Source organism: Aquarana catesbeiana, linkage group LG05, assembly GCF_042186555.1.
Source record: "Aquarana catesbeiana isolate 2022-GZ linkage group LG05, ASM4218655v1, whole genome shotgun sequence".
NCBI lineage: Eukaryota > Metazoa > Chordata > Amphibia > Anura > Ranidae > Aquarana > Aquarana catesbeiana.
The window spans coordinates 57709525-57727198 of NC_133328.1; the positions used below are offsets into that span (position 1 = coordinate 57709525).

General features: G+C 42.8%; 1 protein-coding gene across 2 annotated transcripts in view; it reads right to left on the bottom strand.

Moving 5' to 3' along the window:
* Positions 1–17674, bottom strand: part of LG05H10orf67 (linkage group 05 C10orf67 homolog) — a 243086-nt gene that overhangs the window by 25440 nt on the left and 199972 nt on the right. For both annotated transcript variants that reach the window (XM_073629770.1, XM_073629768.1), the window contains exons 11-13: positions 12036–12121; positions 11891–11956; positions 579–666 (exon numbers count right to left, since the gene is read on the bottom strand). In XM_073629770.1, the coding sequence (XP_073485871.1) occupies positions 579–666; positions 11891–11956; positions 12036–12121 (240 nt within the window). The remainder of the gene's footprint in view (positions 1–578; positions 667–11890; positions 11957–12035; positions 12122–17674) is intronic.

Genomic DNA, 17674 nt, shown 5'->3' on the forward strand with positions numbered 1-17674 from the left:
GGAACAACTTCAGGCACTGAGCTCCGGGTTACTTGCCTAACTGTGTACGCTAGCGTGGGCACCCAGTTCACCTGCACCCCATCTCTTGCGGGGTGCATGGGGCCCCACACTGATGATCCCTCCCTCCGTGGCATCCGGCATGTCTCACCGCCGACTGCCTGCACACAGAACTCTCTGAAGCCGGCTCCTCCTCCTCAGCTCCAATGTTCTCCTGTACACAGACAGGAGGAGCCATGGAGGAGGGACATTACATTGCAACAGCCGCACTGATGATCTGAGGTCTGTGTTTATGGGAGTGCATATACAGAGGGACAGAGTAACGGGGTGGGGGCTAGTAAGCTTATACACCTGGAGGAGGGATAGGTGGTAAGAGGATGTGTGCTGGGGGGTGCTTTGGGAGGGGAGGGACTCCTTGCACCCGTAAGAGATGAGGGGCAAGTGCCCCAGGTGCCCATTCTGGTGTGCCCCGTCAAGCAAGTTACTGAAGCCAAGGGCCAGATTCACGGGACACCAGGATTTTATTTATTTTTGGGTGGACAGACCTCTAAATATACAGTATACATAGATAAAGTACATACCATATAACTGACAGACACTTTATGCAGGTTCATTGCCTGGCGATGGAGAGTTTGCCTCAGAAACATCTCATCTTTAATGGCATGAAAGCTTAATGAAAAACGAAAACAGACATCAATGTGCATTTCTCCAGAAACAATGATAAATGTCATGTTAAAGTAACAAAGTTCATGAGTAAGTCAAATGATTTAAAATAAAATGTGATCCCCAGAAAACACTTTAAAAATAAACCAGGGCCAATAGAACCCAACCCATGACGGTGCACTGTGACCTTCCGTCGACCCCCTTGGGGGGGGTGTGTGTGTGGCTGCAGATGAAGCGGAGTCCTCCGCCCCTCCCATCTCTCTATTCCCTCTGTGATTCTAATGTCCCCCCAATTCCCTGCCCCCCCCATTTTCTTTTTTCTCCACCTTTTGGCCCTCTCTTCTTTCTTAACCCCCTTGTACAGGGGGCTAGAGAGGCCCCTTTCTGCTTTTGTTACATTAAGTACATTTAACATGGGATAATAATTAACTGTGCAATGTAGCCCATGTTTATTGTAGGGTTCTATGGGGTACAACAACGTCCATCAATAGTATTACTTTGATCCAGATGATCCGGGCCAGTATGTCTGCTCTTTACTATCGGGCCTGCACAAGCTGCATGGTCTGTCAGTTGTGTTCTGTTAGACTTTGCCAAGAGGTCCATTACTTACGCTTGGAATGTCTGGTCTTACTTAATTATTGTATTGTAACACCGAAAATTTATGTCTGGAGTACACTGTGCAATTACCTGTATTATAATTGCACAGTGTACTAAATAAAAAAATAAATAAACCAGGGCAATTCAACTTAAGCATTACATTAAAATGTATTATCAGAGGTTACTTCCCTGAAAACAGAAAGTCAAAATAATCAGTATATCAAAATTCAGGCAGCTAAAATTATATGCAAATCACTACGTTTCTAGAGAAGCATAGTTGGGCCCCACCTCTTTTTACCCCAGGCCTTGACAGAGGTCAGTAAGGCTGCTTGTAACTTAAAGTGTATCTAAACTCAAAACAATTTTTTTTTGCAGTTTACCAGTCCTTAGACGAGGTGGCTGCATTGATTACATTTTTTTACGGGTTCTTTGCTTTATTGTCCCCTAATGATCCTGTGAATAACTCACTTACTGTCCCAGGGTAGCTACGTCACCCCCTCCACTGTATCTATGGAGGGAATTATGGTAGTCAACCTAGGCTGCTCTTCTGATATGGACTACAAACTTGTCCATATCTTTCCATCTACATTACATGGGGGCAGAGCAATGGGAAGTTTAGATATAGCTAGGAAGGAAGAAAAACTTTGCTCAGCTTACAGGAAGTGACAAGGACACAACATTTTTTGCAATATCAACAGGTATCTGCTGTACTTGCTAAAAAAAAATTCTTAGCTTTAAAAAAAAAAAAAAAATTATATATATATATATATATATATATATATATATATATATATATATATATATATAAAGAAAAACATAAAGAAATATATAGAGATCTGAGTCAAACTCAACATTTTCTAATACAGTTTATGAATTGTATCCCTTATTATTGTGTTGTATATCCTTCCTCCCCATGAAATAAGATTAAAACTGACAATTGTCATAAAATCTCCTGGGAGACACTATTCAGTTAAATTACAGAATATTCAATAAGTGCCTTTGAGTGTCCACAAGGTTTTATAGACCCATAGCCAGTATTAATATGCCTTATCTAGCTCTACTTCCTAGAAATATCACTGTGTATCCATATCAACATAAACTACACTGGCATGCAAATCATAGCATTCATCGTATAATTAGGTAAATCACAAAGTGGTCCACCTTTATCATGGAAAAGAATTAATCAATATGTTGAACAAGTACTCTGTCATAATCTCTCATAGAACGAATTGATCAAGGATTGACTAATGTCCTACATGTAGCTTGTCCTCTATATGAATAGCCACATACGGATCTAGTTGAACAACTATTTCTCGTATGCAGGAAAAGGATGATTGATGTGTGTTCACTGAATATCCATTCCTGGTAAGTAACAATGTATCTTCACAGTTGGCCATACTAAACATGAATGATTTCTAACCAAAAGTTATCCATGGAGCTCGTGGACAGATGCATTGTTACTTACAAAGAAAACATATTCAGAGGACACACATACAGTATATCACCCTTTTCTCACATATGAGAAATAGTTGTTCAAGTAGATCCGTATGTGGCTATACATATTGAGGACAGGCTACTGGAGGACATTAGTCAAGCCTTTATCAATTTAGTCTATGAGAGATCATAAGAAAAAGACTAATTGTTAAAGATATTGATTTTTTTCATAATAAGAAGGGTGCACCACTTTGTAATTCATCTATATGTTTTATACTTTACTTGCCATAATTTGCTTAACATACCAGTCAGGTAGACAATAAACTAGATAAGAGGCTCAGCACATATTGTTGTCCTCATGTATCCATATAACTACATATAATACAAATAACAGAAACAATGCTTTCAGAACATTGGAACACAGTGGTAAGAATATTTACATAAAGCACATCTATTTCACAGGCTAGGTTTAAAAAACAAGCATGGTGGCTTATTGGTTAGTATTGCTGCCTGATAGTACTAGGGTCATCCGTTCGAATCCCGACCAAGACATGTTCTTCATGTGCCTGCGTGGGTTTTCTCTTACAATCCAAAGACATGATTGTAGGTTAACTGGCTACTGTATAAATTGGCCCTAATATGTGTATTTATGAATGTGTTAGGGAACCTAGATCAGTCCCTGCCCTTGGGGGCAGGGACTGATGCAAATATACAATATGTAAAGTACTGCTGAAATTCTTAGTGCTATATAAGTAGCTGTAATAATAAATGTAATGCCCTGCCAAAAGTTAGGCAAAATGTAGTTTTTGGCTTCACTGAAGTCAGGGGAGTAAGGATCTGTTCTTTTGGTCTGGTTAAGGTTTCCTAAGCTGAGTGATTGATTGCCCCTGCCTGTATCTGGAAGAAGCTTCTAGTAGATAGAGCAGGAAGGTCAATCTCTCAGTTATGAATATTTATCAAACTTAGCCAATCCTTGGAGGGGGTGTCCAGCAGGTGGCTGGGAAAGTGGTAAAATTCTGGGAGGCCTTTCTAGAGTGTTCTTCTTCTGCAAGGAGGGCTCCACTTCTTCTGGGGCTGCTGCCCCTGGGAGGCAGCTATTGGAAATGCAGTTGGACCTCAGCTTGTGCCGAGGGCCTGAAGAAGATTGCTAAAAGGATTATTACAGGAAGGGCACTGGAGTTCTGGTCTGGAGACGGTCTCCCTCACTTAAGAGTGTCATGTGAAAGCTGGGTGGCAGTCAGCTCCTGGGACAGTGTGTGTAGGGCCTACTGTGGGACATTCATGTGTGTCTGCAGCTATAAGGGTTTGTGCTAAAAGTTTGTCCTCCTGATGATTACAGATATCATTTTGGAGTATCCTGAACCCCTAAATCTCCTCCTGTTCAAGTTTTCTGCAATTAATTCATGAAAAGTCATCCCCTAGACTGAGCCTGTTTTTTCGGTGCACATGGAACTGTGGCAGGCAGCCTCTGTACTAGCAGGTCAGACCTGGGCATATTTTCAGCGGCCCCTCTTGTAGGTGAGTGCTACATAAATTAAAGTGATTATTATTCCCCTTTTAAGGTCACTTTCAGCACATTTACACTAACACTACAGATACATTTTAAAATGATCCTGTACATTACCTATACAATATAACAGGTTCACGTAATAGACCACAACCTGCCCACCTGACTGCTTGAAACATTCTCTCCTCTACATTCCCCAGATACCCCATTCCCCAGCTGAGCACGGACAAAAAACCCTAAAGTCCAAGTTTGTCTGGTCTGAGCTTTCATAGGACTGAGGTGGCTCCATTTGCTTCCATGTGACAGGCCTGTGCAACTGGCCATATAAGAATGTACTGCTGGATTATGGAAGGGGAGAGTCACAAGTGTTTTATATAAAGGATAAGTGAACTCTTAACTGCACTCCACAGATCTGTACTCTCATAGTAAATATATTTTTCCCTGCCTGTCCAATGCTTATGTTTTCTCCCCACTCCCCAGGACCATGGAGGACAGAGGACATCTCAGACTTTAAATTTGCAAATCAAACATAACATTGGCTGACCACCCACATAAGTAGCCTAACAAAGAATGGCAATATAAAATAAATGGTAAATATCTCAACAGTTTTGAATTAAATTAGAAGCCATTTTTTCTAACTTTAATTTTCTATAACTTTTTTTGTGTTACATTCAGGGGTCAGGATATGTAGAAAGAGACCATTTATAGCAGAGAAAAAGACAAAGAGAAGTTAAAAAAAGGAGTATAAACATGTATTTCAGAAACAGCATCCTTGAGTTGACACAACTGAACAATGTTTAATAAAGTCAAAGATAGTGAAAGGGAAAATATGACTCAAAGCACAAACAGGCAAATCGCAGTCTATGAAATGAGAGGCAGATAAAGGACAACATACACCCTCTGGCTTATCACACAGCAGCCACAAATCATAAAGCTGTCTCTACTTATCTTTCTTCTCTCTTACTAGCTGGGGCCATACCATAAGGATGCAATTGTAGTTAATGAGCAGTCGCATCAGGCCCAAGTTTAATAATGAGTCAGTCAAATCTAATCTGAAAAACGAGGTCTCACATTCAGCCTATTCATCCTTGAAGCAAACAAGTGGCTGTGGCCTTTATAACCGCCACTTGTGTTGTAGAGATGGCGATACATAGCATCTAATTCTCTTTGGAGCGCCCTGAAAAAAATTGATGTTCTGATATGCAACTAGTTTTTCTTTTTTCTTGCCAGTTCTGCCTGAACTTTACCCTTAGCTTGTGAGACTGGCAATGATAGTGCAAAGCCAACATTGAGGTGCCAAATGTTGGAGAAGGCAGCAGAGCTAATTTTTGCATATTGCTTACAGTTGATGGATCTTGCCAGTCAACCTGTACTCTAAATTTTATTTACCTTTTTTTATCATGTTAAGTGGAAATATTGTGTGCAGCCCTCACATGAGCAACCAGCAGAATTTGGTGTGTTGGCTAGTTACACCATTATCATATCTTTTGGAGAGCCATAAGCTTTGGCTCTAATACGAGTAATAGTAATGTTGTTGCAATGCTGGGCTAATATACCAAGGGTCTGTGCTTGTGGGTATCAGTCTGTCCATCCTCTGTCTGTGCAGAAATATACAGTTAGGTCCATAAATATTGGGACATCGACACAATTCTAATATTTTTAGCTCTATACACCACCACAATGGATTTGAAATTAAACAAGCAATATGTGCTTTAACTGCAGACTTTCAGCTTTAATTTGAGGAAATTTACATCCAAATCAGGTGAACGGTGTAGGAATTACAACAGTTTGTATATGTGCCTCCCACTTTTTAAGGGACCAAAAGTAATGGGACAGATTAACAATCATTCATCAAACTTTCACTTTTTAATACTTGGTTGCAAATCCTTTGCAGCCAATTACAGCCTGAAGTCTGGAAGGCATAGACATCACAAAACGCTGGGTTTCATCCCTGGTGATGCTCTGCCAGGCCTTTACTGCAACTGTCTTCAGTTCCTGCTTGTTCTTGGGGCATTTTCCCTTCAGTTTTTACTTCAGCAAGTGAAATGCATGCTCAATTGGATTCAGGTCAGGTGATTGACTTGGCCATTGCATAACATTCCACTTCTTTCCCTTAAAAAAAACTCTTTGGTTGCTTTCGCAGTATGCTTCGGGTCATTGTCCATCTGCACTGTGAAGCGCCGTCCAATGAGTTCTGAAGCATTTTGCTGAATATGAGCAGATAATATTGCCTGAAACACTTCAGAATTCATACTGCTGCTTTTGTCAGCAGTCACATCATCAATAAATACAAGAGAACCAGTTCCATTGGCAGCCATACATGCCCACGCCATGACACTACCACCACCATGCTTCACTGATGAGGTGGTATGCTTGGGATCATGAGCAGTTCCTTTCCTTCTCCATACTCTTCTCTTCCCATCACTCTGGTACAAGTTGTTCTTGGTCTCATCTGTCCATAGGATGTTGTTCCAGAACTGTGAAGGCTTTTTTAGATGTTGTTTGGCAAACTCTAATCTGGCTTTCCTGTTTTTGAGGCTCACCAATGGTTTACATCTTGTAGTGAACCCTCTGTATTCACTCTGGTGAAGTCTTCTCTTGATTGTTGACTTTGACACACATACACCTACATTCTGGAGAGCATTCTTGATCTGGCCAACTGTTGTGAAGGGTGTTTTCTTCACCAGGGAAAGAATTCTTCGGTCATTCACCACAGTTGTTTCCCATGGTCTTCCGGGTCTTTTGGTGTTGCTGAGCTCACTGGTGCATTCTTTCTTTTTAAGGATGTTCCAAACAGTTGATTTGGCCACACCTAATGTTTTTGCTATCTCTCTGATAGGTTTGTTTTGTTTTTTCAGCCTAATGATGGCTTGCTTCACTAATAGTGACAGCTCTTTGGACCTCATATTGAGAGTTGACGGCAACAGATTCCAAATGCAAATAGCACACTTGAAATGAACTCTGGACCTTTTATTTGCTCCTTGTAAATGGGATAATGAGGGAATAACACACAACTGGCCATGGAACAGCTGAGCAGCCAATAGTCCCATTACTTTTGGTCCCTTAAAAAGTGGGAGGCACATATACAAACTATTGTAATTCCTACTCCGTTCACCTGATTTGGATGTAAATGTCAAATTAAAGCTGAAAGTCTGCAGTTAAAGCACATCTTGTTCATTTCATTTCAAATCCATTGTGGTGGTGTATAGAGCCAAAAAGATTAGAATTGTGTCGATGTCCCAATCTTTATGGACATCTTTTAATTTTAGCTATATGTAGCCTTATTGGATCCTTCATGTTGAAGAATCCTCTTACTGGGTTGGGCTGAGTGCTTTGTTACATTAATCTTTCCTTTGTAAATTCCTTTTATATCTGTATCTGAGGCACCTAGGGGTTGATTTACTAAAACAGAGAGTGCAAAATCTAGTAGAGTGCTGCATAGAAACCAAACCAAGTTAGAAGCTGATTGGTTTCTATGCAGAGCTGCACCAGATTTTGCACTCTCCAGCTTTAGTAAATCAACCCCATGGAGTGGACCTACCTGGCCTGCATTTTCAGATGAAGGTACTATGCCATATTACCAACAAGATTCAATCAACAGGGTGATCTGGTGCACTACACTATGCTTGGAAAAAAGGAAGCCCTGAGCAGGTAGACTTTTTTAACCACCTCAATACAGGGCACGTACACCCCCTTCCTGCCCAAGCCATTTTTCAGTTTTCAGCACTGTCGCACTTTGAATGACAATTGCGCGGTCGTGTTACACTGCACCTTAATTAAATTTTTATCATTTTTTTCCCACAAATAGAGCTTTCTTTTGGTGGTATTTGATCACCTCTGCGGTTTTAATTTCTTGCGCTATAAACAAAAGAAGAGGGACAATTTTGAAAAAACACAATATTTTTTACTTTTTGCTATAATAAATATCCAATTTTTTTTTTTTTAACAAATTTTTTCCTCAGTTTAGGCCGATACGTATTCTTCTACATATTTTTGGTAAAAAAAAATTGCGATAAGCGTATATTGATTGGTTTGCGCAAAAGTTATAGCATCTACAAAATACGGGATAGATTTATAGCATTTTTATTATTTATTTATTTTTTACTAGTAATGGCGGCGATCTGCAATTTTTATTGTGACTGCGATATTGCGGCGGACACATCGGACACTTTTGACACATTTTTGGGACCATTCACATTTATACAGCGATCAATGCTATAAAATTGCATTGATTACTGTGTAAATGTGACTGGCAGGGAAGGGGTTAACACTAGGGGGCGCTCGAGGGGTTAATGTATTACCTAAGGAGGTGATTCTAACTGTGGGGGGAGGGGACTGACTGGGGGAGGTGACCGATCGCTGTCCCTATGTACAAGGGACACGCCATCGGTCTCCTCTCCTCTCTGACAGGACGTGGATCTGTGTTTACATGCACAGATCCACGATCCTGCTGTGTTACCCGGCAATCGCGGGTGCCCGGCGGACATCGCGGCCGCCGGGCACGCGCACCGGGTCCCGAGTGACACGGCGGGCGCGCGCACCCCCTAGTGGCTCGGGAAGGCGAGGACGTCATATGACGTCCTCCCAGAATAACAGAAGCCTCGTCCAGCCGTCATATGACGGTGGGCGGTGGCTTAGTGGTTAAAGACCTTTAAAACTTAAGTGTCATTAAACCCAGACTATGAAAAACCCTCATTACATGTTATATAACAGAGTGTGCATACTCACAAAGCCACTAAGGCATTCGTCTTGTGTTGAGTAAAATATACCTGGCTGATCCTTGCCTTCAGCTGTTCTTCTCTGTGTCCCCATTGCAGGCTGAAATTGTGTAGACCAACTGGTGTCCTTTACTGAGCAGGTTCATATTTTAATTCCGTTCTAAGCTCTTCATTTCCTCCTTTTTCCTATCTGTGCAGCCCACTTGAGTATAGAGTCACACATGTGGGCATATACACAGTGCTAAATGACACTCCCTGCAAAGTCTGTCTGTGCCAGTCGTTATAAATTCAAAGGACTGTGTTGTCCAATAAAAGTGAAACTGTCAACCATTTTAAAATGTGAACTTACTTTTATTAGCTAATATGCCCTTTTCTGTGTGCTTCTCTGAATCTACTTTCATTTACACATTATTATCAGGGGTCTGACTTCTTTAAATTCTGGGCTAAAGCCCACCAGCTGCCATTTTCCGATCCAAAAAGTGTGCCCTTATAAGCCATTGAGGGTTTAAGTTTTGTATATCAGGAGATGGCATTTGGCATGGCTTAGCCAAGTTTACACCTTATAAAAAATCAAACTAGTTTCAGAGAGGCACAGAAAAAAGTGTTCCCTGGTTAATAAATATAACAGCAAAAATGTAAAAATGGCAGACTGCTTCACTTTAATGAGATCATACTAGGTCCCCAACAAATAAAAATGTCAGTTCCCCACAAAAAAAGAAGTAATTACAGTATACTTACCTCTAGAGCATCTCATGTCTCATGCCTTCCCTCCATTCCAGAGCTGCAGTCTCCATCAGTCTCTTCAGTATTCAACATTTCCAGAGAGTGTCAGATGCCTGTGTCCCCCACTGCACACTGTGGTTCCTTCCTCCTACCACTACATCACTTCTGAGTTCTGAGTCAAAGAAAGGATCCACAGCGCACTGAAGGGAACACAGGCTTCCAACACTCCTAAAAGTGTAGAATGCTGTAGAGACTGCAGTGGATTGGAGGCTGCAGTATTGGAATGATGGGGATATAGGAGACAGATGTTGCCAGGGAGGTTCCTATAATACTTCTTCTATTGCAGGGAACTGCCATGACTGACCAAAAATATCACAGTGTGCAGGAGGCTTGTCCTGTCGAATTATTCTGTAAGTGGTTTTATCCTGGCATTTGTTCATTCAAGGTGCCAACTGCACTGGCTGATATACAGTTGTGCTCATAAGTTTACATACCGTGGCAGAATTTATGATTTCTTGGCCATTTTTCAGAGAATATGAATAACACAAAAACTTTTCTTTCACTCATGGTTAGTGTTTGGCTGAAGCCATTTATTATCAATCAATGTTTACTCTTTTTAAATCATAATCACAACAGAAACTACCCAAATGACCCTGATCAAAAGTTTACATACCCCAGTTCTTAATACCGTGTATTGCCCCCTTTACCATCAATGACAGCTTGAAGTCTTTTGTGGTATTTGTGGATAAGGCTCTTTGTTTTCTCAGATGGTAAACCTTCTAATTCCTCTTGGCAAAATCCTCCATTTCCTGTAAATTCTTGGGCTGTCTTGCATGAACTGCATGTTTGAGATTTCCCCAGAGTGGCTCAATAATATTGAGGTCAGGAGACTGAGATGGCCACTCCAGAACCTTCACTATATTCTGCTGTAGCCAATGACAGATCAACTTGGCCTTGTGTTTTGGATCATTGTCATGTTGGAATGTCCAAGTATGTCCCATGCGCAGCTTCCTGGCTGATAAATGCAAATGTTCCTTCTGTATTTTTTGATAACATACTGCATTCATCTTGCCATCAATTTTTACCAAATTTCCTGTGCCTTTGTAGCTCACACATCCCCAAAACATCAGCGATCCACCTCCGTGTTTCACAGTAGGAATGGTGTACCTTTCATCATAGGCCTTGTTGACACCTCTCCAAATGAAGTGTTTATGGTTGTGTCCAAAAAGCTCAATTTTGGTCTCATCACTCCAAATGACTTTGTGCCAGAAGGTTTGAGGCTTGTCTCTGTGCTGTTTGGTGTATTGTAAGAAGGCTACCTTGTGGCATTTGCATAGTAATGGCTTTCTTCTGGTGACTCGACCATGCAGCCCATCTTTCTTCAAGTGCCTCCTTATTGTGCATCTTGAAACAGCCACACCACATGTTTTCAGAGAGTCCTGTATTTCACCTGAAGTTATGTGTGGGGTTTTTTTTGCATCCCGAACAATTTTCCTGGCAGTTGTAGCTGAAATTTCAGTTGGTCTACCTGACCGTGGTTTGGTTTCAACAGAACCCCTCATTTTCCACTTCTTGATTAGAGTTTGAAAACTGCTGATTGGCATTCTCAATTCTTTGGAAATCTTTTTATATCCCTTTCCTGTTTTATACAGTTCAACTTACCTTTTCCCGCAGATTCTTTGACAATTCTTTTGCTTTCCCCATGACTCAGAATCCAGAAACGTCAGTGCAGCACTAGATGAAAGATGCAAGGGTCCAAACTCATTGACCTTTTATACACACCCACTAATTACAAACAAACAGATCACAGGTGAGGATGGTTACCTTTAATAGCCATTCAAACCCCTTTGTGTCAACTTGTATGTTATCAGGCCACAATCACCAGGGTATGTAAACTTTTGATCAGGGTAATTTGGGTAGTTTCTGTTGTAATTATTTAAAAAGAGTAAACAGTTTATTAATAATAAATAGCTTCAGCCAAACACTAACCATGAGTGAAAGAAACGTTTTTGTGTTATCATTCATATTCTCTGAAAAATGGCCACGCAATCATAAATTCTGCCAGGGTTATGTAAACTTATGAGCACAACTGTATGTAGGCCTATTCAGGACCAAACCACAAATATGTATATTGAACATCACAGAGATAAGGGACATCAAGGAAATAGGAGATAAATAACTGGAACTATACACTGAAAGCGTCCTTTAAAATTAAATAAGAAGAAAATTAAAGCAGGATTTAATCGTATACCTTTGTTTGAGAATTTGAAATTTCTTTTCCCAAGTTTTGTTGAGTCTGTCAAGCTCCCTCTGCAATCTATAAAGGTATAGTGACAGATATATCATAAATGTAAACGGTACCAAGATATTTTCTCTGAATGATACACTGACTATACCTGTCAATAGTCTTCAGATCTTCTTCTCTTACAGATAAAAGTTTTTTAATCTGGGCTTGAAGCTTGTCTTTATCTGCATTCATATTCTGAAATAAACATTGTACTCAGATAAATACTACATGTAACTCGTGAAAAAAAACAATGGAATCTTAAAGAATAAGTTCACTTTTGTAAAAAAAATAAAATAAAATAAATGCATGCCTTTTTGCAGGTAAAAAATGTGCATTTATTATTTTTTACTCTGCACCTTTAATGCATTGCACCCACCTCCACCAAGATCCTGCAGACTCAGTAGGCTGCTCGTACCTCCAATATGGGCAGGCATTCACTGAATGGCAAGAAGATCAATGAACTACAGTCACTAGCACCCTCTCAGTTCTTTGAGAACTACAAGCCGTCAGCCACAATGACTGATGCTACTTATAGTCTAATTCACATGATGTGGCCATGTGGGGTGAGCCTCGCACGGCTGCGCTGTTTTCAAACTGAGACAGCGGGTGCAGGGAGAGTGTCACAAAGTGGGGAGCATTGGCAGCAGGAGGTTGCTGTATAGAAGCATGTGACATCCTAACTATGAGTGTAAAATGTAACATGCTCCTAAAGGTGAACTTAGCCTTTAAACAGGTTCTCAAGAGAATAGTTAAAGGTTCTGGAGTTTCCTGATTTTTACTCCTATGGTTTACATCTAGTGACGGTTGTGGATCTTTATGACTTACTGTGTGATTTTGGTTTCTCCCTCTGTCCTTCCCCCTATTTAATGCTAGTTTGTTCACTCCTAGCTAAACCCTCCCCATTTCATGTTTGTTCACTCAGTCAGTGCTAGTACTTCGCAGAGACAGGGTTTAGGAAAGTTATTGGGGGGCTAAAAGTGAAGCAGACAGAATCTGGTGCAGCTATGCATGGCATCCAAACAGCTTCTATCTTCAGCTTGTTCAGTTAAGCTTTGAAAATGGGCGACAGAAGAGGGGCGCATGTGTGCGAGTGAAGGAAATGGATGCCTGATTCCTCCGCTCCGTGCCGTCGGAACAAACTACCCGGCCTAACAAAGCACGGATCAAGCGTGGACGCTGCTTACCCACCTCCAGAGGCTCCGGAACACCCCAGGCTGCTAGTGGTTATGTACCGCTCTGTAAAGAACAAGTCCAAAAACCAGCAGCTTAGCAAGCCCTCCCCAGCCTCAGGCAAGGGCAAAAGCAAGATGGCGCCCGACCCTCCGGAGCCAGACAACACTACACAGCTCTCTGCAGCGGATCCAGTGTCACCTGCTGACAGCCTCAATCAATTCCCTACGGACCTGGTGAGTCATCTGCCTGTTGATTCAGATAATATGCTGGCCAAATTCCGCAGTATTGCATGAGATGAGATTACTGCGGCTTCCCGCAAGCTTTCCTCAGATTTAGTGTGGGGCCTTAAAGAGATAGGCCACCGCACTAACCAGCTAGAACAGAGCATGGACTTGGCCACCACTGTGCTAGAGGAACATGAGGAGGAGGTAGATAAAATGTCTGCTGAACTGGAGAGACAAATTAGAGGATACAGAAAATAGGGCCCGCAGGGACAATCTTCGCATTCGTGGTATCCCTGAAGTTATGACCTGCAGGGAACAGCTACCGCTTTTTTCCAGGAATTGGCCCCGAGATCCCAGTGGACAGATTTGAATTTGACCGTATCCACAGGTCCTTGGCCCCTAAACCCTCTGACAGCCCCCCGAGGGATGCCATCATTAAATTTCACTATTACCGTACTAAAGAGAAACTCTTATGCCCTGTACACACGGTCGGATTTTCAGACGGAAAATGTTCAATGGAAGCTTGTTGTCGGAAATTCCGACCGTGTGTAGGCTCCATCAGACATTTTCCATCGCAATTCCCGACACACAAAATTTGAGATCTGGATCTCAAATTTTCCGTCAACAAAATCCGTTGTCGGAAATTCCGATCGTGTGTACACAATTCCGACACACAAAATTCCACGCATGCTCGGAATCAAGCAGAAGAGCTGCACTGGCTATTGAACTTCATTTTCTCGGCTGGTCGTACGTGTTGTACCTCACCGAGTTCTTGGCGATCAGAATTTCTGACAAGATTTTTGTGACCGTGTGTATGCAAGACAAGTTTGAGCCAACATCCGTCAGAAAAAAAACATGGATTTTGTTGGCGGAAAATCCTATTGTGTGTAGAGGGCATTACAGTCAGCAAGGGAGCAGCAAGACCTCTCCTTTCAAAGGAACTCCCTCCAGCTGTTCGCGGATCTCTGGCCGGTTACTATTGCCAGACGATGGGGCCTCAAGCCCTATCTTCATATTCTGCAAACCCAGGGGATCTAGTACAGATGGGGGTTCCCATTTAAGCTCTCTTTCTCCCACCTGGGCAGCCGGTTCCACGCCACTTTTCTGTCCGAACTAAGGCGCCACTTCCTGGACCTACAACTGGGCCTGCCTTCGTCTCAATCTGATGCACTGTCCCCGTTCCCCAGACCCGGACCCTCTCGGCCTCGTCAGCCCTCCCAAGCATCCCAAAGGTCTCAATCCGGATCCCAGGCGCTGCAGAACCTACAGGCCCAACGTTTTCAGATGTCCAACAATGGCTGAATGCACCTAATTCATATCCTTGAATAACCTAGCGTTTCTTGCCACTTGACCTTGAGCCGCACCTGATGGATTTTGTCCAACTACAAGCTCTATATGGAGATCAGAGCGGCGTATTCTGGAACATGTCCCCTGCCATACTTGCACCCTGCTTTGAACCTTGCTGCAGAGCCATAGGGGGTCACCCTGCTATAGGCCACCCCACCTGTGAGATGGCGGCCAGGGGTGTTGCCTACCTCCCCTATGAACTCACGCAGGGTTTTTGGCTTCAGATGGCCTCCTAACCCTTCCCCATACTGCTGCACCTACGTTAGCCTGAGTCTGTTTACCGGGCTGTTTTTGTCTTATTTTCTTTAGCTGACTATGCCACAACTTGGGAGGGTAATGCATTTATTGCAAGGGTAACCTTCCACTGTTTACCAAATTGGTTGTGGTTTTTGTTTCCGCACCACAGTTCCCCACTCCTGTTTGGTGGTTTGGCAGAACTAAGGGAACTAAGGGGTCTCTGGCATTTATACCTTCACAAATTTATATCTTCACAAGTTTGTATATATGTACTAAGTTTTTCTATATTGTTTTTGCTTGTTCCTTTTGACCATGTTATCAGAAGTTTGTTAGATTTTGTGCTAATGACATTTAAGTTGACTGTACTATTTCACGGTAGGCTGGTGGTTGTGACGGACCACTGCCCCCCCCCATGAGTTGGCACTTGGCTAAGACGGCTGTCTTGGCCAACGTTCCACCCCACTGTGGGCCTTACAGCCCACGAACTGATGCATCTAAGTTCTCAATGCTTACTCAACTCCGAGTTCTTCTAGGTACCTTTAAGTCTTATGTCATGCCCCCACCCCCCCTTTCTGTCTCTTCTCCTTTCCACCCTTTTCTGCCTCCCTTTCAGTCCCCGGGGTGTGTGGATGGAGCACCACATAGCCATACTTTCCCGATTCCATGACCCTCCATTGGTTGTCCCTGAATGTTCAGGGCATGAATTCCCCCCAAAAAGGGTCAAGGTTTTTAAATACCTCAAAAAACAAAATATAGATATAGCATGTTTGCAGGAAACCCATTTCAGTTCCTCTTCCTGTCCAAATATTTTGCTGCAAATTGCCCCCATGTCTATTTGGCTAATGGCCCTACAAAACAGAGAGGAGTTCTTATTGCTATACGAAAATCGGTTCCATTTATTTGCAGTAAACAAATAGCAGACCCAAACGGCAGATACCTTATTTTAAAAGGTAAGATTCAAAACAATAAGGTGACTATCATGACATACTACGCCCCCAAATAACAATCCGGGGCCTTTCCTGACCCACATCTGCTCCCTGTTAATGCCCCACCAGAAAGGCACCCTTCTGTTGGCGGGTGACTCTAACGTGACACTTAACCCTTCTCTTGATAACTACCCATCAGATCATAAACTCCCCTCCCCTGCCGCAAAAAAAATCTTACATTTCTTGCAGAGCCACGACTTAGTAGATATCTGACGGGAGCTTTACCCCCTGGGAAGGGACTATACCAACTATTCCCATCCCCATCACTCTCACTCCAGGATCGATCATATGTTCGTATTACTGAAATACCTCCCTTTAACAGTTTTATCCCCAGAGACGCTGTGGGAAGCATATAAGGCTATCCTTTGGGGCCACGTTATTCGCCTAGCGCTGAAACGCAAAAAAGAGCAAGCCCAGGCTCGCCGCAATATGGAGCAGCGACTGGAGGCCCTGTCGCAGGCTCTTAGACAAAGCCCGCACAGATCTAGACTTATGCTTAACCGACGAAGCAGAACGTACCCTACGCTGGGCCCGACCAAAGTGTTATGCCAAGGCGAACAAACCTAACGCGATGCTGGCCAATAGATTGTGCACCTTCTCCCCAAAATATGCTACCATAACTTTGCGCACCTGCCACAACATCCTCACTGGCAACCCTCAGCGGGTTTTGGACGAATTTCGTCACCGCCTTGCTAAGCTTTATTCTGCCCTCGATCATTCTTCGACCCAGGGCCTTGACGCCTTCTTGACAGACTTATCTTTACCCTCTCTATCCAAAGCCCACTCCTCTCTAATGGACCGAAACATATAGATCTCGGAAGTTCTCCAGTGCATTAAAGAGTTGAAGGTAGGTAAATGGCTGGGCCCAGATGGCTTCAAGGCACTATACTACCGGAAAATAGCAGATGTTATTGCCCCCAACGGCTATGTATAATTCAGTAAAGAAGGGTCATCCATTCACACCAAACTTGCTGACTGACAACATTGTAATGATCCCTAAACCAGACAGGAACCATTCTTCTTGGGCTAACTTCAGGCCGATCTCCCTAATCAACATAGACATGAAAATCTTGACGAAGATCTTGGCCAATCGCCTGAATTTCTACCTCCCACACCTGATAAAGAAGGACCAGGTGGGTTTTGTCCCAAGGAGACAGGCGGGTGACGCCATTAGACTCCTCCTTCAAATCCAACATATAGTCCACAGTAGGTCCTTAGAAACAGTGTTTTTGTCACTGGACGTTAATAAGGCCTTTGACACTTTGTCATGGCCTTACTTGACACAGGTGCTTCGCCATTATGGTTTCGGCACCTCCTTTTTGAGCTGGGTTTCAGCTATTTATGACTCCTCCCAGGCCAACGTAAAATACTATGGTTTTGAGTCGCCTACCTTCCCTATTAAAAAGGGAACTCGCCAGGGTTGCCTGCTGTCCCCACTTCTGTTCATCCTAGCACTGGAACCCTTGGCGGAAGCCATCCGATCCCACCCGGATATATCGGGGGTGGAAATAGCGGGCACTTCCCACAAACTGTCGTTGTTTGCAGATTATATTCTGCTGACTATTACTAAACCCAGAATAACCCTCCCTAACCTACTTTCTCAACTAAATACTTTTCCTACGTTTTCGGGCCTATCAGTCAACCCTGCGAAACCCAAAGCAATGTCGATCAATCTTTCGCCCTCAGAGCTGGACTCCCTACAAGATGCATTCTTCTTTCAATGGTTAAATTCATTACCCAACCTGGGGATCAGGCTTACCCCAAAATACTCGGGACCATAC